Genomic DNA, 23,095 nt, shown 5'->3' with positions numbered 1-23,095 from the left:
AAAGGATTGATATCTGAAGCATATGGTGAGCAGAGTAAAACTATTTTTAAAACTGATGCAGAATTAACCCTTGTCAAGGAACAGGAGAAGTGCCATCACAGGAAATGCTGGAAACCGTAATTTCGATGCACCAATAGGTTGCTGTCACATGTCTGCGCAGCACATCTCCCGAGTTCGTTGCTGTGTCACTAGGAGTGAGCGAGACGGCCAGATGTGTTTAGTGATTAGTTGAATGCAACACAAAATAATGCTCACCATAAAACAGCGCGTGTTCATTGTCGAGTGTCATGTGAAGCGTGATTTGTGGGAAACCTGTGCAGAACTGTTTGTGCAAGAGTTTAAGACTGGAAACATTTTCGCACAACCTCCAGCAGAGTCTGCAGTGCGAAACGGGTTCTATAGCGGCGTACTTGGGAGATGTGCATGCGCCGACATGTGGCACCAACCTACTGATGCATCAAAATGACAGTTTCCAGCAGTTTTCCTCTTTCTTAACAAGGGAAAATTCTGTGTCAGTCCTATTGCAAATATTTTCTGGGCTAGCTTTATTTTGCCCATCCAGTATAAGGTTATTCATCAGAGGATGATTTTATAAATATTTAAAGATATGCAGAACTATCTTTTTAAGATGTGAAGCAAGAGGAACAGTGCAGACTTCTCATTTCATTAATTATGTTGGCCGCTGGGGTCAGATAATCAAAGGGTTAACATGGTTAACATTAAAGTCTTTTAAACTGACATTTAGAAGCCTTAAAGACTGATACAGAAGGCTTTATACAATTGGAATGGAGAGCGGATGGATTGGCGTTAATACATGGTGACTGTTAAGAAGGAATTAACACAGCAGATAATTTAAAAAATAAAACACACCAAACAAAATAAAACAATTCAGAGATCGAATAAGGTAATCTACTTGAAAAGTTCCCTACGGGATAATATTTGTGAGTAAATCATGTCATCTCAAGCGAAACTGACTAATAGTTGCTGGCAATCAGCAAGTGTAGCATGTCTCTGGCTACAACAAAAAGGAAGGAGGAAACCAGCCAATCCGATCATTTCCTACAAGCACACAACAAAGCGGGAGATATGAAGGCTCTCTCCACCTCTGCTCACAGTTATAAGTTAAATTGAAATATTTAAATCTTTACCTAATAAGCTGATGCTAAGGAAAGGCAATTCATAACAGTAAATGTATGTTACAAAGTTTCTTGGTTATTTTCTACACACTTTAATATTTCTATTATTGCTAAATAATTTAGTATTGACTCTTTGGTTTCATTATGAATAATTTTGAGATGCTGATCCGGATAGATGAAATGATTTTTTAAGGTGTTTGGCAAACTGTGACTCTGGGCTAATGCAATTTTCATAACCTGACATTGTTTGTCGTAATTTTAAAATTTTGTCCTATCAGAGAACAAGAAAAACAGAGGAAGAAAAATAAAAGGAATATGTATAAAAATTGAAGTGCAGTGACTGAAACTTGAATAGTTGTACAGTACAGTAGGTAAGAAACCTGGGATAGACATAGGAGGGTGTAAGAAGACAAAAATGGACAATGTATCAGGTTAATTCATTGGGAATTGCTATGATAGTTACGTTTTACAACTTTAATGGTTTTCAGTCTGATGAAACATTAATTAGGCTATAACACTAGATCATATCTGTAAAAGCACAGTCATAAACAAAGAATGGCATTTTGTTCTATAAGAGCGTCCTCACATTGTATTAAGTTGTGTAAACTTGTCAATGATTGTCCTCAGCTGTCATCTCAGTAACTTTGAGAAAGATTTCTCTGTTTATCAAAAGCTCCTAACCGTCCATACCTCCAGCACCTACATGCTCCAGTCATGGTTTGCTATGGACGGGGATGGTAGGCAGTAACTCTGTTTAGCTGAGAGGGGAGGGGAGTGCTACTAGGTCATAGTATATTTGTATTAATGTGTATTGGAGTGTAAATGCATAATAATGGTTTCTGATGAAGTCAGAGTGCAGAAAACCTATTGTCCAGAGAAAAACACAGTACATTTTAATTAAACAGAACCCAGTATTCTGAGATCTGAGATTGACGTGGCAATAAACGGGTTATGCCCACAGAAGTCTTCTGACATGATTACTACTGAGTATATAAAAGAGACGGATCCCTCACAATTTTGACTTCATCCATCAAATATGTCAGCTGATGTGGATCTCTGGACAGTGGCTGGACAACTGGCACACCTTCTTCATCATACACTGCAACAACTTCCGCCTGATAAGGTTCATCACGCACATGAGCAAAGTTATGCTCTATGTGAGACAGGAGAGGCTGGGATACTTCCTCTTCTGGCAAATGGAAACTGAAATAGGCTAACTTTGTGAAAGGCAGCTGTTTTTGGGACCAGATATTCAACCTTAGACACCTTATAAAAGGGAAAGATTGTACTGTACACACATGTACATCAGCTTTATCAGTTTGGCAAAAGCTTCTGATTATTTCTGTTGGGGAAATCTCTGGAAAATCCACAGGAAGATGGGCATGCTGCCCCATCTTATCCATCTGTTGAGAAGTGTATGTTACTTTTGTCACTCAGTCATGAATATTGATAACATCCTGTCCCTCAAGAATCACACCATAAGTCTGCCAAGCATATAACCTGTTAGCACTATTATTCGAAGTTTATAGTGAATACATCATGCAAGGGGTCGTAGATAAGAGGGATGGAGTAGTGTCCATCAGTGAAATTAACATCTTGAGCCTCCACTTTGCTGATGACACTGCTCTGATTGTGTCAAGCCAGGAAGAACTTGAAGAAGCGATGTGCAATCTGAAGTATGTTAGTACTGAATATAGTTTATGTATTAGTGCCAGAAAAACCCAAACATATGTTCGAAGACTGCAAAAATCTGAATCAGTCAAGTGTTTTCAGCATAGGCAGATGTGAGGTGGTGAACCAGATTGTATATTTGGGACAGATTGTGAAGAGTGACGGTAACTGTGAGGTGGAGATATGTAGACATTACGACTTAGGCACGCTGCTGTGATGCAGCTGATCATAATATAGCGGACCAACAATTGGTGTGGGTTGCTCGGATCACATTTGGGAGATGATAGGTTTGAATGCCACTATCAATAGCCCTGAAGATGGCTTTCCATGCTTTCCAATTTTCACATCAGGCAAATTCTGGGCCTTAATTAAGCCCATCCTCCTACCATCCCACTCCTATCACATTCTGTTAGGTTGTTGTAGGAGAAAAATATTGTAATGGTCACAGCGTCCGCCATGTCAACTGGCAGTGGGCCTGGCCCGGCACCGTATACACCCACCCCTTACAGTTCAACTGCGCCAATCACTAGCAGCTTAGGTGCTAGGCCAGCCCCACTCGCTTATGCTCGCGGTTCCGTAGCACAGGAGTATGGAAATGACTCCGCGATTAATCTGGAGTGTTCCATCTTGCGATGTTCCTGGATCCGTCCAGCATCCGGACGATTCTAGAAGAGCCAGCGCAGGTATATAAGAAAGGAACAACCTGCCTGGAGTTAGTGAGAGTTAGAAGTCGGTGTGGTTCAGTCGTGAGCGACTGCCAGTGTAGTGAAGTATGTGAACTGCCGTGATTATCGGACTAGTGTGCTACAGTGCGGACTGTCGGCGAAGGAGGGAACGTGTAGCCGTGCGACGCGGGACCTTGTGTGTGAGTGTAAAACTGTGTAGTGTGAGAACAAGTGAGAAACTAAGGGAGAGAGAGCGCGAACTGTGTAAGTTTGTGTTATGAGCAACAGTTGTGTGCAGTCTTGTATAGTTTAGTGCGTAGCTAATAAATCTTAGTATGGAAGTTACCAGTCTTGTGTTAATTGATCCTACTACCCCGCCAACTCGTTACCACTGGTGTCAGAAGCGGGATCGACTGGTAGCAGTAATTTCGTAACTAGGAATTTCTAGTGAATCGTAAAATGGATAGCGAACAGTTTCAGGCTCTCCTCAGTAAGTTCACCGAACTCTCATCCAAACAGGACGAAGTCAAGAGCGAACGGAAACTGGAATTCAATGAACTTAAGGGTGGACAAGATAAATTAGAACACGAAATGCGCTCTCTGGATAGAAAATTAAAGAGTGACATTATGCAGGACGTACAGGAACTGGTTGAAAAACAGATCAAAGGAATACCGCAGGTTGTGGAGTCAGGAGTTCGAGACCTGAATGCAGAAGTAAGTGCCCTGCGTACGAGAGTGACAGCCATGGAGACTCGTGCTAGGGCCACCTGCAGCGACAGCGGCTCCAGCGCCGGGAAAGTAAAACCCCCGCGCTTCGACGGGACAACATCTTGGCGGACCTTCTGGGCCCAATTCGAGACCGTGTGCGGACACAACGGTTGGACATCGGAGGAAAGGGCCGTGTACCTAATCGCCGGACTGCAAGGGCCAGCAGCAGAAGTACTACACAGCCTTCAGCCGGGTGCCACTTACGACGAGATTGTTAGGGCGCTCGACAGCCGGTACAGTGACCATCAGCTGGCAGCCGCCTACCGAGTCCAGCTAAGGAAGAGGACCCAGCGCGCTAATGAGAGGCTGAAAGAATTCGCGCAACATGTGGAGCAGCTAGCCCACAAGGCCTCAGGACCACATTCAGCGGGAGGCAGCCTATACATTCACTGATGGGCTCCGCGATGATGAGATCCGTCAAAAGCTGATGCTCAGCGGGGAGCATGACCTCAGAGAGGCCCTGGCGTTAGCCCTGAGGGTGGAGGCTGTGAAGAGAACAAGAACAAGAATACGAGCCGTGAGAAGCGAGGACGCGCCAGAGACCCGCGCCATTACGGGAGAACGACGCACGCCGCCGTTGAGACGCCGACGCACCAACGAGATCACCTGTTGGAATTGCGGCGATCGTGGCCACTTGCGGAGGAACTGCCGTATGGAGGCGGCCCCTGAATAACGGAAACGAGTAAGGACCGACAAGGAGAGGGGCTCGTCGGCACCGTCACTACCGTCCCCTCGTTTCACGCTAAATATGGTCACCGAGTGGAGCGACGGCAGCTTGATCGCCGACGGGTGGCTCGGAGACAGGCTGTGCCGCGTCGCGATAGACACGGAGGCGGCATTGAGCATCGCCAGGCCGGACATCGCTGAGGGACAGCCGGAGAGGGAACCCCACCACCCTCATCTGCTGCGGACGGCCTCAGGAGACACCATCCCGGTCTTGAAGGAGGCGGTACTTCAACTGACGCTGGGACAACGACGCCTACAAGTCTGGGCCTTCGTCGGCGCCATCACGGATGAGATCATCCTGGGCCTAGACACGCTACGGAAATACGAGGCGAGTGTCGACGTGGGACGACGTGTATTGTGGCTCGGCAAACAAGAGGTAATGCTGCGACCTCGAGTAGCGCGGTTAACGTTGGCCAGCGACGAAGTGATACCAGCCAACAGCGAGGTGATGGTTACGGCACGGTTAGAGGAACCCATACAAGGGGACAGCGTGCTCGTGGAACCCGGTTCGCCGACCACCGATCAAGGACTCTACCTGGCCAGGACGCTCGTTCCGGCACGAAGATGCGTGCCGGTACGAATATTGAATTCGACGTGACGGGAGCAGAGGGTACCCAGCGTGACCGAGCTTGGGACTTGTGAACCAGTCACGTGCGTCGTGCCAGTGAACGACGAAGACGCACAGACACTGGAAGCAGGCGAAGGAATGGATAAGCTCCGAAAGATTATATCCGACGCCCGGAAACATTTAGAGGCGAGACAGCTCAGGGAGGTTAAGGAACTAATCCACGAGTTTCAGGACATTTTCCCTGCTACTGGAGGAGACTACGGAAAGACGGACAGAGTGTACCATCGCATTAACACCGGCGACGCCGCTCCAAACCGACAGCCACCTCGTAGAGTATTCCTGGCGAAGAAGGTGGAAATCGACCAGGTGCTAGATGACATGAAGCAGCGGGGAGTTAGCCTACGCATTGGCCTCCACGGTATGCACTAGCCAGCGTATTGGTAAGTGTGCTAGGTACCAACTGATGAGCCCACCCTAGCACATGAGGGCGAAACGCTGGCAACCAAGAATGAGCTAGCTGGAAAATTTATAATGTCCAATAACGGACCATTTATATTGGTATGAGTCATTGAGTAGTCGAACAGCGCGTGGTCATCGCCAGTCGTCCTGGTGAAGAAAAAGAACGGTGAAATCCGTTTCTGGTCGATTACCGGAAGTTGAATGACGTCAGGAAGAAGGACTGCTTCCCGTTACCGCGGATAGATGACACCCTGGACACATTATCTGGATCCCAGTGGTTTTCGACTTTGGACCTGAAGTCTGGATACTGGCAAGTAGCGCTCCATCCGGAAGACAAGGAGAAGATGGCATTCTCAACCGGCCAAGGACTCTACCAGTTCACCGTGATGCCCTTGGGCCTCTGCAACGCGCCGGCGACTTTCGAGCGACTGATGGAGGCCGTGCTGAGAGGGCTAACTCACGACGCTTGTCTCGTGTACCTGGACGATATAATTACTGTGAGACGCACGTTTAAATTGCACGTGGAGAACCTGCGGAAAGTGTTTAAGAGGCTATGTGGGGCTCACCTAAAGCTAAACCCCGGGAAATGTCAGCTGTTCCAGAAGGAGGTCCGCTACCTGGGCCACATCGTGTCATCGGAGGGTGTAGCGACGGATCCGGAGAAGTCTGAAGCCGTCAGGGACTGGCTGGTGCCGAACAACAAGCGAGAGCTGAGGAGTTTTCTCGGCCTTTACGCGTATTACCGCAGATTTGTAGCTGGCTACGCAGACATCTCAAAGCCTCTTACACGGCTCACAGAGGAGAGGGGGTCTTTCCAATGGTCAAGCGAGGCAGGGACTGCCTTCCGGAAGCTCAAGGAGTCGCTGTGTATTGCACCCATCCTCGGATATCCCAAGCCTGGGGAGGAGTTTATCGTCGATACCGACGCCACCGACGTGGGAATTGATGGGGTACTGTCACAAGCGCAAGACGGCCAGGAGGTGATCGCCTATTTCAGCAAGACGTTGTCAAAAGCTGACAGAAATTACTGCGTGACGCGTCGGGAATTGCTGGCCACCGTGAAGACCTTGGAGCACTTCTACCAGTATCTGTATGGGCAGCCTTTCCGCCTGCGCACCGACCACTCCGCATTGACCTGGCTCCTAAGCTTCAGAAACCTGGAAGGTCAGACAGCTCGCTGGGTGCAACACCTTCAGGAGTACGACTTCACCACAGAGCACTGACAAGGAAAGAAGCACTGCAACGCCGACGCTCTATCGAGAAGACCGTGCCCTGCGAACTGTACACACTGCCAGAAAGTAGAGAGACAGGCAGGCATCGTGGACGTCCGGGCCGTGAGGGCCACCGCCGCTGAAGGATGGGATCAAGGCGCCCTCAGGAGGGAGCAGCTGAAGGATGACGACAACGGGCTGATCTTACGAGAAGTAGAGTCGGGGCAGAGGCCGGAGTGGAAAGACATCGCCGAACGCAGTCCAACCTATAAGGCGTGCTGGGCCCAGTGGTCGTGTCTCATGGTTAGTGACGGGGTACTTACCCGCATGTGGGAATCAACCGACGGAAAGAAGCACATTGCACAGCTGATAATCCCCAGGAGCATGAGAAGAGAGGTGCTGACCGAGTTGCATGCGGGCGCTACTACCGGCCACTTGGGAGTGAATAAGACACTAGATCATGCCCGACAGCGTTACTAATGGGTGCACTTGAGGAACGATGTCGAGAGGATGTGCCAGCTGTGTGACACCTGCACTGCGAGCCGGGGTCCGCGTACCAGGAGTAGGGGCCAAATGATGCAGTACAACGTTGGAGGACCATTCAAGAGGATCGCCATTGATGTCGCTGGACCATTCACCGAATCTGACGCCGGGAACCGTTACCTACTCCTGGCTATGGACTACTTCACAAAGTGGCCGGAGGCCTACGCCATCCCGAACCAAGAGGCATCGACAGTGGTCGACATCTTGGTCAAGAACTTCTTCTGTCGATTCGGTGTCCCGAGGGAACTTCATAGCAACCAAGGCAGAAACTTTGAGTCCAGGTTGATGCAAGAGGTTCTGCAACTCTTAGGAGTGCGGAAGACACATACGACGCCTCACCACCCTCAGTCAGATGGTATGGTGGAGCGTTTTGTGAAAACCGTCGAAGAGCACCTCAGGAAGGTGGTTTCGGCACCTCAGAAGGACTGGGACGAGAGGGTCCCCTTCTTCTTGATGGCCTATCGAGCGTCCACCCATGAGACGACGGGCATGACACCTGCCAACGTGGTCTTCGGAAGGGAGCTCCGCCTGCCATGTAATCTAATGTTCGGGTCTGCACCAGACCAGCAGCAACCAGCGACAGACTATGCATGGGAGTTGGTGGATCAGCTCAACGACATCCACGATTATGCCGGACATCATCTAAGGGTAGCCAGCGACCGGATGAAAGCCCGCTACGACATGCTCGCGAACTCTGCGGGTTTCCAAGAAGGTGACAGAGTGTGGCTGTACCATCCGGTGCGGACGAAAGGGAAGTCACCGAAACTACAGCCACCATGGGAAGGCCCATATACAATCGTCACCAGGATCAACGACGTCGTCTACCGGATCCGGCGGCCTCCCCGAGGGAAGATGATGGTTGTTCACCTGGATCGCTTGGCACCGTATCATGGAGCAGCTCGGGACGAGCAGCCTTGAGGAGGGGGCAGTGTAATGGTCATAGCGTCCGCCATGTCAACTGGCAGTGGGCCCGGCCCGGCACTGTATAGACCCACCCCTTACGGTTCATCTGCGCCAATCACTAGCAGCTTAAGTGCTAGGCCAGCCTCACTTGCTTCTGCTCGCGGTTCCGTAGCAGAGGAGTATGGAAATTACTCCACGATTAATCTGGAGTGTTCCATCTCGCGATGTTCCTGGATCCGTCCAGCATCCGGACGATTCTAGAAGAGCCAGCGCAGGTATATAGGAGAGGAACGACCTGCCTGGAGTTAGTGAGAGTTAGAAGTTGGTGTGGTTCAGTCGTGAGCGACTGCCAGTGTAGTGAAATATGTGACCTGCCGTGATTATCGGACTAATGTGCTACAGTGCAAACTGTCAGCGAAGGAGGGAACGTGTAGCCGTGCGACACGGGACCTTGTGTGTGAGTGTAAAACTGTGTAGTGTGAGAACAAGTGAGAAACGAAGGGAGAGGGAGCGTGCGGACTGTGTAAGTTTGTGTTATGAGTAACAGTTGTGTGTAGTCTTGTATAGTTTAGTGCGTAGCTAATAAATCTTAGTATTGAAGCTACCAGTCTAGTGTTAATTGATCATACTATCCCGCCAACTCGTTACAATATGTTATGTCTAAGTAGTATTGTAGTGTACCTTATTGTTGAGTGATCCTTGTGTACTATCTTAGACAATATTTCTTTCCTTTCATTTTTTTTTTTGCAAAGAATAAGTTATTTTATCTTTTCTGTTTTATTTATTCCATAAAGAATGGCTAAGGAATGAAACTGTAGGAACTGTATTAAGGTTCTCTCAGATGACCGGAAGGAGGATAGGCCTCCATAAATCAATGTACAGGATATGGTAGAGTAAAAGAGGGATGGGAATGAAAGGAGGAAACTATATACGACAAGTTGTGTTATGTTTTAAGGGACAGGATGTTTCAGGCCAAGGGCTCTATTCAGGATCAAATTCAGGACAGGTGTCAGTGAGAAATCGGTACGAGTCACTGCAGGTAGAATAACAAAGGGAAGATGAAGAACAGGGAACTATTGCTGAGAAGTGTGGAAATAGGAGGAAAGGAAAATGAAACCTAGAGTAGATAGGAAGAGAAAAGTGGGAGAGTTTCGTGGGAGGGAGAAAAGTGAGGAAGATGTAGCTTCTGTAGCTGTCAGGAAAGATAGGGCTGACCAGGGGGAAGCAATCAAATGAGGTGGGTAGGGTTGAGGCTCTGGTCATGGGGGATTTCATTGGTAGACATGTGGGGAAGGTGTGTGGAGGAAAGGAAACCTGGGTAGAATGTTTTCCACAAATTAAATTAAGGCACCTGTTAAGGAAAGTAGAAGAGAAGGAGGGAAATGAGAAGGTGGTAGTGTTTCACATTGGTACCAATAATGTAAGGCAAGCAGGTGTAAGTACCAACATAGTTTGGGATGGTGTGGGATCTGGTAAATGCAGCACGATTTGAAGTTTAAGGAACTGGAGATTGTTATCAGTGGAATCCTATGAAGGAACGATACTGACTTTCTTTGTTCAAGGTTTTCTGTGGCTAGAGCACAAACTCTAGCTCCAAACTGGGAATTAATTTCAAACTAGTTATTTATTGTTCTAATTGTTATGAATTAAGAACAAATCATTGACTTGGTCTGGATCTAATTGACACCTATGTCTCATTGATATAAAATGAGACTATGGAATGCATATGTGGGAAACTTGAATGAGAATTCTAGATCCTTATGAGTGGGTAGGAGATAGGGATCTGCGTTCAGATGGCCATCACTTAAACCGCAGTGGTATGTATGAGTTAGGAAATTTGTTCACTTAACAAAACTTTCTGTGCATTATCCTTGTTTTAGATGTTTTTGTACATTATTTTAAGAGATCATTGTTCTACATTTTATAAGATTAGATAGGTTCCACAACCAGTAACTTTCAGATGGAGTTAGGCTGATGATGCCCATAACAAATGGGTGAAACATGTACCTCAAGACTTTTTAATATTTTGTAAAATATTCACCACATAAAGTAATGGAAGGTATTGAATAGGTGGTTTAATAAATATTATTGTAATATATTTGATATACATCATCTTCAGTATGGATCAAAATGAAAAGTCACTTGTAACATGCCGCTTAGTCAAGCAGCTCATCTCCTTTCTCCCTAGTCTTTCCAGCCCAAACTTTGCAACATTTTTTGTAACACTACTCTTTTGTCGGAAAACACCCATAACAAATCGAGCTGCTTTTCTTTGGAATTTTTCCAGTTCTCAATGCAATCGAATGGAAAAGTAATATTTACTTAAGGTTAGCCGATGGCTGATATTTAAATCAGATATTCAAAACCGCATAATCGATGATCTTGACATTCAGTCATCAAGCCTATTATAATCATATAAATGAAGAAAATAAAGACTCAACATCGTATAATGAAAGAAAATTACATGGTAAAGTTGCTAAAATCTAACCAAACTACTGTTCAACAAATAATCCCTTCAAGAGGAAAGTTAATTACTTATTAGATCTACATAGAATAAATAATACCCAGTAAAAATGAATTGTCAACTTTGACGTCTTGATAACCCTGGTTTCCTTCTAGGCTGGATTCAGTTCATTAGGACGCTGTCGGCATCGGTCCTCCTCCTTAGTACTGCATGATGAGATTGGTAACGTCTTCGGGGTGAGTAAATTTACTAACGCTGGTCTTCATTGCCTCGTCCGGTTATGAACTGGTACCTCTTGATGTTCACTGAAACTTACACGAAAATATTAGTATTGATTCTCAACTGGTTAGTTAACAATTAGCACGGAATAGTACATACTTTATTCATGAACACTACTGATGTCCGCTGTGTGAATCTGCTCTCCTCGTGGCGACGAGCAACAGCTGTCCAGGTCTATACAACCTCCCTCTCAGTGTACTGACCGATGGTAGGTCAACTGAATCCAACAGCAAGTGAGCAAATGCACTGATGGATATCAAGTGAGAGAGACCTTCATTGTTTGTACCAAATATATTCTTAGCTCTGTCTTTCAGTGTAACTCATAGTTCAGTTGACGCCCTAAATTCCTCAATGTTTTGAATAACATGGCACATGATTTCTTATTTTAATTCCATAATGAAATTTATTGCATGCATAATATCAATATTTATATTTACCTAAAATATCTCTTTAAATCTTTCATACACACTCGTTGGAGAATGTTTGTTAAGGCGCCGAATCTGATGTTTTGATATTACGGGAAGTTAATGTTTCTTGTGGATGGAGAGTCCAGCAGTATTAATAAAATTATCTATCTCTTCTCAGGGTGATAATGTTGGTATACACCCTTTAAAAGTTATATAAAAAGAAAAAAGGAAGTTACCCCTTTGATTTCACCGGTCAGCAATCGGCGAGGAGCACATGGCGTATAGTCCTGTCACATCCAGTTTGCTGCCAATCACAATAGATCTAAAATGTCACACTAATATGACATATCTACACTACAGTTCTTAACTGAAATTCAATTATGTTATTTTACAGCTGGTGGATTGCTATTATTTATCCTACTACATGGGATAGAGAATAAAAGTGTCCTTAAATGCTGAAAAACATGAGGTTGACTACATTAGTTTATTTTTAAGGAAGACTGTAGTGAAATATATGCTGGGGACTTGAATTGCTAATATTGGAATATAGGAGTTTGATTATTAACTTTTATTTGGTGAATAATCAAAGGTGCAAAGTGCGAAGTATGCCGGGGAAGTACAAAGTACAAATTATCAGAATGCAGTACGGTGATCAGCTGCTTCTTCAGCTTCCCTCTACTCTTTGATCTCATCAGAATGCAACAATCATCAACAATCCAAAGACTGTTGAGTAATTGAACCATGAAATACTGTGTATTCTCTTTAACTTCTCTCTGTAAATCAAAGTTTACAGGCACATCATATTATCCAATTGAAAAAGTTATTACCTTCGTTTTAGTTTGAACAGATACCTATACGAAATTCCGTGTCTGTTGTTTGCTCGAATGTAAAAGCTACAGTAGTTAGAACTCCTAATGATATGTCTTTGTAAGGTAATGCGGATGTCGGGAAGCATGACCAACAAAAGGCAAATAAGTTAATATGGGAAGGACTGCCGAGTCAGAAAGTGATGGAACCAACTAGAGGGAAGAATATTCTGGATGTAGTACTGGTAAAACCAGGTGAGCTCTATAGAGAAACTGAATGAATAGATGGAATCAGTGATTACAAAGCTGCTTTTGTCATAAAAGTAGGACTGTTAGGCAGTACCATATGGCTGATTAAACAGGCATAGGAAAATTTTTAAAAAGTAACTATGATCGGCAGGAAACAGCAAATACAAATGTAAACAGACTGTGCGATGGGTTTAAAGCAAATGTTGAGGAATATGAAAACAAATATCTACCTTTAAAGGTGGTTAGGAATGGTAAAGGCCCACTATATTATAGCACAGAAGTAAAGAAATACAGTTAGAAATGGCTGTGAAGTAAGTAGAAATTGAAGGAACTTAATGGAAATTGAATATTGCTTGAAAGTCAGCTAAGGATAACATGCAGGCAAGCATAATTGACAGTCATACAAATTTTAGTGGAAAATGGAAGGGTATGTACAGGTACTTTAAGATAGAAACAGGCTCCAAGAATGTCATTCCAGGAATCATTAATGAACTGGGGGGGGGGGTATGAATGCAAGGATCTCTAGAAGGCAGAAGTATTCAGTCAGCTGTATGTAAAGATTGTTCCAAGGATAATGTCCAGATAGAGGGGTGACTAATACTAACCAAGTATTAAAATTTATGTATAATAACAACATGTACAATAAGATACAAAAATTGAAAGCTCGGAAAGCAGCTGGAGTTGATGAGATTTCTGCAGATAGATTAAAGATAATGGATTGGCGTATAGTACCATATCTGTAGTACTTATTTGATTATTATTTGCATGAAGCAGCTATACCATATAAATTGGAGAGTTGTCATACTACCCTGTGTATATGACAGGCCAGTCATTTTGACACCTTTGGAAAAGCAATGTTGGCAAAATTAGTAACTGGTTTGATAGAGGGCAATTTGCTTTTATGAAAGATTATACCTCTGAAGTTCTACTTGTAGGATTCCAGCAAGATATCGCAGATACCTTGAATTCAGGAGGTTAAATGGACTGTGTCGTGATTGACCTATTAAAGGCATTTGATAGGGTAGATCATGAGAGACTGACTAGACAAAGAGTGGCTGACTGAATGGCTATATTGCTAGAACTAGAGTAAATGAAGCATTATCTCATCATTAGGAGGGGATTCCCCAGATGATATTATTGGACTTTTATGGTTTCTTGTATATATAAACTAGCTGATGTACCTGTGCTTCGCTGCGGAATTCTACACTGTATACAGAATAGTTGGTTGGGTAGAATACATGTTGTGAGTAAGACTGTATTAAATTGCATAGCTCTTACTGTTACCCTGGAAACACGATGGATAAATCACCAAACGTCTTTTCTCATATGACGACTGTGTTATGGAATTTTCATTGTAATGGTAGGCCCGCTTGCCTACCATCATTAACAATGAACATCGGTCATTATAATGACGCCAGTAGGAATGGTGCGAGTAAAACCAATGATATCACATGAAATACTTGATCAAATGAAAAATCTCACATTTTCTCACTTTTAACGAACAGTACTGCACTGCCAATCTAACATTCCAAATTTCCAGAGCTGGAATGACCAGACCGCAGACAGCTGTGATTCGTGAACACTCTTAGTCTTTTTTCTGGGGTTGGGTCGAATAGTGAAGAGTCCCAGGGCAAAGACTATGCTCTTTTACTAATTTGTTTTCTGGGAGTACCCAATGATTCTGAAAATCTCAATTTACTACACTGGTGCCGGAAAAATCTATCTGACTTGAAGACAAATTTTTCCTTCAAGCCAGAGGAGAAACCCCCCTCTTCACTGCTAATTTTGAATAAAATGAATGTAGAATTTAATGAAAGTGAAGAGGAAGACGCTCTTTTTAAGAAACGGCTCTTTCCGGGTTGAATTTTGAGTTACTTAGTGAATTGTGGTGCTATAATTTGGAATATGCCTAAATTGTAATTCTAGACCAGGTCATACTACTACTACTACTACCACCACCACCACTACTACTAAAAGCCCCTTTGCCTTAAGAGTGCAAACTGCTCATTCAAACCAGCGCATCAGAGTAGGGATCGAATAGCTGGAATACTATTATGAACCAGTGAGTTACGTGCCAGCAGAACGGTATCAGAAAATGTATGAACCAGAGAAAGTTTTCTAACTCCCCAGCTGTTTCCCGCCAGTATTCAGTCAGGCTGTTATACTCGGTATGCAGCAGTAATCCCATCTATCCGAGTTGAATGGCAGCATAAGAGATGAAGAACATCAAACAATGGTCAATGTGATGTTGTTGTTGATCATTGTTATGTGCTTTCAGTATTGTAGGCCTTCACATTTAGTTTTCTTCCGACTCTGAAATATCACTCTTATCATAGTCAGTAGGGTGAAATTGAATAAAACATAAATGGTCAGAAATTGTATTCTCTATAACTTTTGTTATGTAGTACTTTTTGATAGGACCAATAACATGGGTATTTAAAAAAATTTAGGTGTCTTCCTCTAAACTATAATTTCTTTATAATTTATAGTCTGTAGTTTCTTATTCCCCTACTCTATATACCGATTTCCATTAAATTCTGTTAACCCATTTTCTCGTGGTTCGGCGTTTATATGGACTTGGCAACAAAAATACGAGTTCATGATTATCTGTGTTATCAAAGCCAGTACAGTAACAATGTATGACAAATTATCGGAAATTTAATTCTATATAACTTTAGTTATGTTGTATTTATTGATAGGACCACTAATAATATAAATATTTAAGAATAACATTTTAGGCCTTCCCCTAAACTACCACTCAGCGCAAAGAAGATGATTTATAGCCTAGATTGTAGCAGCTCATCTCCCGTCTTCACGTACCGATTTTCACAAAATTCTCTTCAGCTGTTTTCTCGTGATGCGTGTTCATACATACATACAGACAGACAGGCAGACAGGAATTACAGAAAAGTACTACTATGGACATGACCGATACAGAAATACCATTCTTTTCAAATTCTGAGCAATGTACAGACAAAACTCTTATTTTATATACATATAGATGATAATATGAGTAAAGTACTGGAATCAGAGGTAAGGCTTTTTGCAGATGGTGTTATTCTGTATAGAATAATAAATACAGTAACTTACAAGATGTGAGTAACTGCAAAATGACCTCGTTAATGATATGAGATGGACCATAGGCAATGGTATGATGAAAAAGGGGCTTGAAAGTCAGGTGTACGTTTCGCAATTAGGAAAAGTCATCTCTGTTTTAGTTACCACGTTGATGGGGTGAAAGTTCCTTTTGGGATCATTGCAAGTTCCTAGGTGTTGGAAAGATCTTAATTGGCTAATCACATAAATGGGATTGAAAATAAAGGGTACAGGTCTCTGCACATGACTATGAGGGTATTTACGGCCTGTAAGAAGGATGTAGAAAAAGAGGGCATAGAAGTCTCTGGTGAGACCCCAACTATGGTATGGTTACAGTGTATGGGACCCTAACTATTGTTAGTTGATTTATGAACTGGAAAAGTTCCAAAGAAAAGTAGCTCAATTTGTTGTGGGTTTTAGTGACATAATAGTATTGTTACAAAAAATGTTGCAACATTTGGGATGGGAAGACTTGGGAGAAAGGAGACGAGCTCTGCAACTAATTGTTATGTTCCGAGCCGTCAGTGGAGAAATGGCATTGAATGACATTAGTAGACAAATAAATTTGAGTAGTGTTTTTAAGAGTAGGAGAGGTCACAATATGAAGAAATATTTGGAATTCAGGGGGACAAATTTGGGTAAATATTCATTTATAGGAATATGTGTTAGTGATTGGAATAATTTACCAAGAGAGATGTTCAATAAATTTCCAATTTCTTTGCAATCATTTAAGAAAATCTAAAAAACAACAGATAGGGTATCTCCCACTTGCACGCCTGCCCTAAATGCAAATCAGTGGTGATTGATTCTGATCCTTCCATCGCTGAAAATCTTCATTGTGTTAGTGGGGCATTAAACCAGTAGCAAAATATAGTAGGACACTTCAGTAGCCAATGTGACAAAAATCACTCCTGTTAAAGCACTTATGTTCTCCATTTAGTCCTATGTATCAGAGTCATAGGTTTGACACACCATTCACTTCACTGCTTCGAGGCATTTCAGATTTTGTGCTGGTTGCAGATGCTTCACACTTTGTGGCCAGAACACAAAGCTAATACATCTGTTCCAGAGGAAATGAACTACAACAATGATTGTCATTTGCTGCATATCCCTCAAAGCCCCCCACAAGGAAGCTCGAAATCCAGGCAAAGTCCTACACAAAGTCACGATATGGCAGGCCGCCAACTCATTGGGCTGATAAACCCCGCTCAACTCCAACCTGGAGCTTGCTGAATACCATAGTGAATGCTGTGGAGCTGTAAGACATGCATTTTGTGCCAAAACATAGCCACCATGCATGTACAAAAATAATAGGAATATGCTGGTGTACATTTTCTCTATATGTCCTCTTTTTGTCTGGGGCAACCTACAAATGCTGCAAGAAAATTTTTAACCCCGATGTGTCCAATTCATTATTTCTTTTGGATACTTATATTTTCCATTTTAAGTATTGCATAGTTATCAGAAAATATTTTAAGCCAAAATATTAGTGTTGGCTGTGTAACATGTATGCAAAACTGTAGATTCAGCTTCAGTGGCTCCTACCACACAGCACCATTAGGGAATTCTCATGAATGCTGTGAAATGAACAGCAGTTTGCTACTGATTTTATCCTCGCTCTGTAAAATTTACAACTCTGTTCAGCTAAATAGCATGCAAATACTTGGAGCAAAATATTCATCGTTGTTGTTATTCTGGCATCATCCAGTTTCTTGGCTGAATGGTCAGTATTGAGCTCTTCAGTTCAGAAGGCTACAAATATGTTTTATTTATTACATTATTGGTAGTCAAAATACTTCACTATATGTAAAAATTGAGGTGTGATAAGTACATTTTTAAATGCAGTTCGAGTACACTGGTGTGCCTTAACAATAACTACACTCATCTCAGTAAGTATGTAAATCCATATCGATTTCTGTTGACAGAAGTAAACCAACGGCTTTAATAAAACTTTCCACTATGAGCCGCATGTTTATTTGGTGTGGTGGCAAACTAAGTACTGCATGCACAATGTAACAGCAACTTTTTCAGAAGGATCTCGGTGTTTTTTGTTGCCAGAGTACATGCACTTTTCTTAACTGACATTATTCATAACGGTAATGGAACCAGATAAAAATTATATTAGCCTCCGTACTGATTTTTCAGTGGTATTTAGCTTCAGGCCACTGCTTGCACAAATTATAGAAGATCCTGTGTATCATTTTCATTTATATGTGTAAATCAACCAAGCATTCACTAGGACCATGTCTGTGATACTTGTAAACAAGCCCCAGTGCCACTTCTTCACCATTATACTGGTAGCATAATTTCTCACCAACCAGTCATGGTGATCTACACCTCACATGTCTTGAAATGTTATAGCTGGAAAATGCTCATCATTCTCTTCAAACCAAAGTTTCAGAAATGCTGATCTGTGGGTAGGATGCATTTATCATATAGATTAGAAATTCTATCACCAGGCGAGTTGGCCGTGCGCGTAGAGGCACGCGGCTGTGAGCTTGCATCCGGGAGATAGTAGGTTCGAATCCCACTATCGGCAGCCCTGAAGATGGTTTTCCGTGGTTTCCCATTTTCACACCAGGCAAATGTTGGGGCTGTACCTTAATTAAGGCCACGGCCGCTTCCTTCCAACTCCTAGGCCTTTCCTATCCCATCGTCGCCATAAGACCTACCTGTGTCTGTGCGACGTAAAGCCCCTAGCAAAAAAAAAGAAGTCCTATCGTGAATAAGTGATAATATTCCTACTTGCCAGATTTGTATCCTAGAAATGTACAATTCCCTTCAACTTCATGTACTTATTTGTGGACATGATTTCTGCCCCAAATCCTTGGCCTCAGACTAATAATGGCATTCCGATGTATGCTTATTGCAATTCGAAAAAAGCAGAAATCCAGCATTTACTTGCAACTCATCAATGGTTATTACAAACATTAGGTCATTCATCACATTCACAGCATATCATATTGTATCACTATGAACTCGTAAATATTATCACTAAACATTTGTCAAAAACCATTCATTAATTGTCATTGCTAAGTTGTGTTTCTTCCCTTCTGTTTGCCTCGTTACCTTTTGCACACTTCTCTGTGTATGATGGATGTCTGTTGGAATTGCTTTTGGACTACACAGTCAACATATCTTTGTTGTAGTCACGTGAGAACAAATGGTACATAGGTTTGGGTCAGACGGGAAATCACATTTACGGCCTTCAGCAGATGTGTCATGAATTTCATGTGTTGCAGTTACATCATGAAATTCGACATTTCCAACAGCATCACTCAGTTCCTCTTCATCATGTGAGAAAGTGTCGGTATTTGGTGGACATACAACAACATCAATAGGGACATCAACTATATTCCTCGAAATTTGTAGCAGTGAGAGTATCCTTAATCTCACCAAGCACAATGGCCCTCCTTTTCCCTACCAGCAAGATCTCAAACTACGGAGCCTGTAGGCAGAAAATCATCCACAATTAGCATCTTCTATAGGAATAGGCTAGATATTGAGCATTACTAGAATAAAAGTTGCATTTCTTGATTTACACAGTATTATTCCACATACATGTAACTAACCTAGTGGCACAAAGAGACTCAACCAATCCAAACCCCATGGCAAAACAGCCCCGAAGGGCCTTGGTGTACGAAGTGACTACCGCTCAGCCTAAAGATTCGGAGAGGGAAGGGCAAGCTCACACCTGCTTTGGTGAATTGCAAGCTATGCGTTCACAGTGCACAATTATTCTTCAAGAACCCACTGTCCTGTTTTTCTTTGTGCTGCATTATTCTCATAATGAAGTTCAAATTGTTTTGCTTATGAGATTCTGCAAGTGAAGAGAGAACAATCCGATATTTACTGTTGTGAATATGATCCATGTCCGCCTCCGTATCATAACGACGTAGCTGCCGTCCTCGAGGGCCCCGGTTCGATTCCCGGTACTGTGAGAAATTTAAGAATGGCAGGAGGTGTGCTATGCGGTTCAAATGCAGCTCACCTCCATTAGAGGTTTGCCTGAAAACAGCTGCACTACCTCTAGATGAGGACACGAGTTTCCTCATTAAAGGTTCTATCTTACAAGGTGCGCTCCTGGTTAAAAATAGCCACAAAAAAATATTTTGGTGTTGGTAAATTATTTTAATTTCTGCCAAAGGTGGCCACAGAGTTTTTATTTTGAAGTTCAGAAATTAGATTTCTGAAAATATGTAATATGTTAAATTGACACAGTGTCCTCAAAAGGATATTGGGCTCGAATTGGTTAAATTCATACATTTGTAGACTTCGGTAGCCAAGAAAATTGAGTAGTCAAGGTTTTTGTGATTACGTTTTACTGTAATATGATATTAAATGTTTCGATATCTACTGATTTTCTATGTGGCATACATTACTCAGAAGTTGTACTTTCATTTGTTTGTTTCAGTGTGGAGCAGATTGCAGTATCGACTAAAAGTTCTTCGAATTCCTGTGACTTTTGCTGTAAAAAATTCAACAGACAATGTAATCTGAAGCGCCATATGCAATCTCACAGTGCAACCAGGCAACACTGCTGTTCAGTATGTAATAGAGAATTTACTCGCCGAGATCATCTGAAAAATCACCTCTTGACTCATTCTATAGAAAAACCATACCCTTGCACTGTGTGCAACAGAACGTTTGCTCAACAGGCTCATTTGAAAGCCCATGTGTTAACACACTCGGGTGATAGGCCGTATTGCTGTACAATATGCAATAGCACCTTTTCTTTCAAGTGCAGTCTTAAAACCCATATGTTAATTCATACTGGAGAAAAACCGTACCATTGTAGCATTTGCAGTAGCGCATTTTCTCAAAAGACGAATCTTCAAAAGCACATGGTAACGCATACAAAAGAGAGGCGTCACCAATGTAAACTGTGCGAGAAAGCGTTCTCCCAACAATGTCATCTTAAGAGACACCTCTTAAGTCATTTCGGAATAAGACCATTCAAATGTTCCACTTGTGGAAATAATTGTCGGACGTTATCTGATCTCAAAAGACACGAGAGTACTCATAGTCGCTCCGGAGAAAGAACGTTCCGATGTTTGATTTGTGGAAATACCTTTAGAAGGTCCTTGGATCTTATAAATCATGAGAATTCACACATTGAAAGTAGGTCGTCTTCCTGCCTTAGTTCTGGTTTAATGTTGAAGACTAACGGAATTTTAAAAGCTTGCACTGAAGTTGCTCCTTCTGAGAAACGGTAACACACGTTTTGCATTGACCTAATAAAATGAACTTTTACCGTACAAGACTGAATATTACTACTGATCCACTCAAATCAAATCTGCTTCAGGCACGTTGTTGATGTGACACAAATTTATTCGTAGTAATAGCTTATCTTTTTTGTTGTGTTGCATTATATCTAAGGAAATTACAAGAATTTTGCAGAGAAGTACCATTACTGTGCATTGCGTGGTTAAATATTCAAGGTGAAGGATTCAGTACTTGGAGAGAACATGTATTATTTGATAGGAATGTCAACTTTCTTCTATGTATTACTGTGTGAATGATCTGCAAAAAAAGTGCATATATATAGACCATCGCTCTTTGAACATCTAAACTGGTTGTGCAAGGTATTTTTCTAAATGGAAGTATAGGTCAATATTCTCAGCAGACATGCAACTGCCTGATATTGGGTTTGATTAGAGTAAATATTGAAATGACAAATAAGATATTGGGTGACAACTGTAAGTGTGAGAAGAGTTATATTACTTTCTAGTTCTTCATTACTGCATATTTATATTTACTACTAGTTGAATGTGCTCATCATGGATGGATTGATAGTTGGCAATGTCATTAACTGTACTCTGTTGAGATAACTGAGAGATCTGATTTTGACAGTATTAACTTTGTGCTTTATTCCAAATTATTTGTGTGAATTTTTTTTAGTAATTCTCTTACATCGTCCATGGCTGGTAAGGCCACAGATTGGGAATGAAAGGAAATATATGTTAAACAAAAACGTTGCAAACTGGTGCAGACAACTTTAACTGGTCAACTTTAACACGAGTTAAAGTTGTGTAATGTTGGAGTTTGGAGTATTTTCACCTTATTTGTCCTAAGAATATGCCATGAAAACACATATAATCAGTGTTAATGAAGACTTCAACAAGTTCATCATAAAAGCTATTTAGATCTACATATACTGGAACAGGTTCTAAGCTTTTAATAGCACATATTTAGTTGAATAATAATAGTGCAAAATCTTTGGATAATCCTACATATTCTGATATACATGACTACCATTGTTAAATAAATTGTAAAGCTACTAAATTATAAGAGTATTTCACTGCCATGTTCATAATATCACATTTTTTATTATTATCACACACACATGTCCCAGAATAAATATAACTATATACAGATACACAGAATATGTAGACATCTCTTAGTTGATGTAGCTATTGTCAGTCTGCAGCATCCTCCCTACCATGGTCTATCTCCAAAGGGATGACCAGCTGCACTGGCCGAGTAATGAGCATGCTGTTTGGCTGCCTCAGAATGACCATTCTTGCGTGTCTGTCTCTCCCTAGGCACATGCTTTCTTCCACGCACCAGTGCCTGATGTCTTCTTGGAGAAGCACGATGTCTCCAGTCTTGGGGCAAATGCATATTGGTCATTCTATTTTTAACCTCATGGCGACTTCTTAGTTGAAGCAGATACTCCCTTTTCCAGCATAGCAAAAAATCCCCTAGGACCTTTTTTAGCATTCTGTATTCCTTTGCCAGATATTTCCTCATACTCAATTCTGGCCCATCTGGAATGGATGTTGGTTTTTCCAACTGAAAAGGAATGGTGTCAGAGCTCTTGTGTCTATAGCCTGGGTGATTGGCCTGCTATTGAGGTGGCTTCAACACTTGTCAATACTGTATAGAGACCCTCTTTGTTCGGATGGGAATGGCTAAGTAATTTCCTTAGGCATCATTTTACAGAGCCTACCACTTTCTCCAAGAAGTCTCCCCACCAAGCTGCCCATTGTGCGATAAACTTCTAACAGATACCATTGTGGTGCACCACATTATCTGTCACAGTCTTATTAAGTTCTATCTTGCTATGAGCAGCAAGAAAGGTCTAGGCATTGTCATAATATATGGTGTGCAGCACACCTTGTCTGCTGACAAATCTCTGCTT

The 23,095-nt window shown here is 42.3% G+C and overlaps 1 protein-coding gene across 4 annotated transcripts in view; it reads left to right on the top strand.

Moving 5' to 3' along the window:
- The window catches only part of LOC136865928 (zinc finger protein 25), a 260,844-nt gene extending 238,568 nt beyond the window's left edge, over positions 1-22,276 (top strand). For all 4 annotated transcript variants that reach the window (XM_068226562.1, XM_067142477.2, XM_068226564.1 and 1 more), the window contains one exon: positions 20,366-22,276. In XM_068226562.1, the coding sequence (XP_068082663.1) occupies positions 20,366-21,167 (802 nt within the window). In that variant the 3' untranslated portion in view covers positions 21,168-22,276. The remainder of the gene's footprint in view (positions 1-20,365) is intronic.
- Positions 22,277-23,095: the final 819 nt, after the last annotated feature.

The sequence above is a fragment of the Anabrus simplex genome, chromosome 3 (assembly GCF_040414725.1).
Source record: "Anabrus simplex isolate iqAnaSimp1 chromosome 3, ASM4041472v1, whole genome shotgun sequence".
NCBI lineage: Eukaryota > Metazoa > Arthropoda > Insecta > Orthoptera > Tettigoniidae > Anabrus > Anabrus simplex.
Note: the sequence above shows the minus strand (reverse complement) of the source record. Positions and strands in the feature narration are given on the sequence as shown.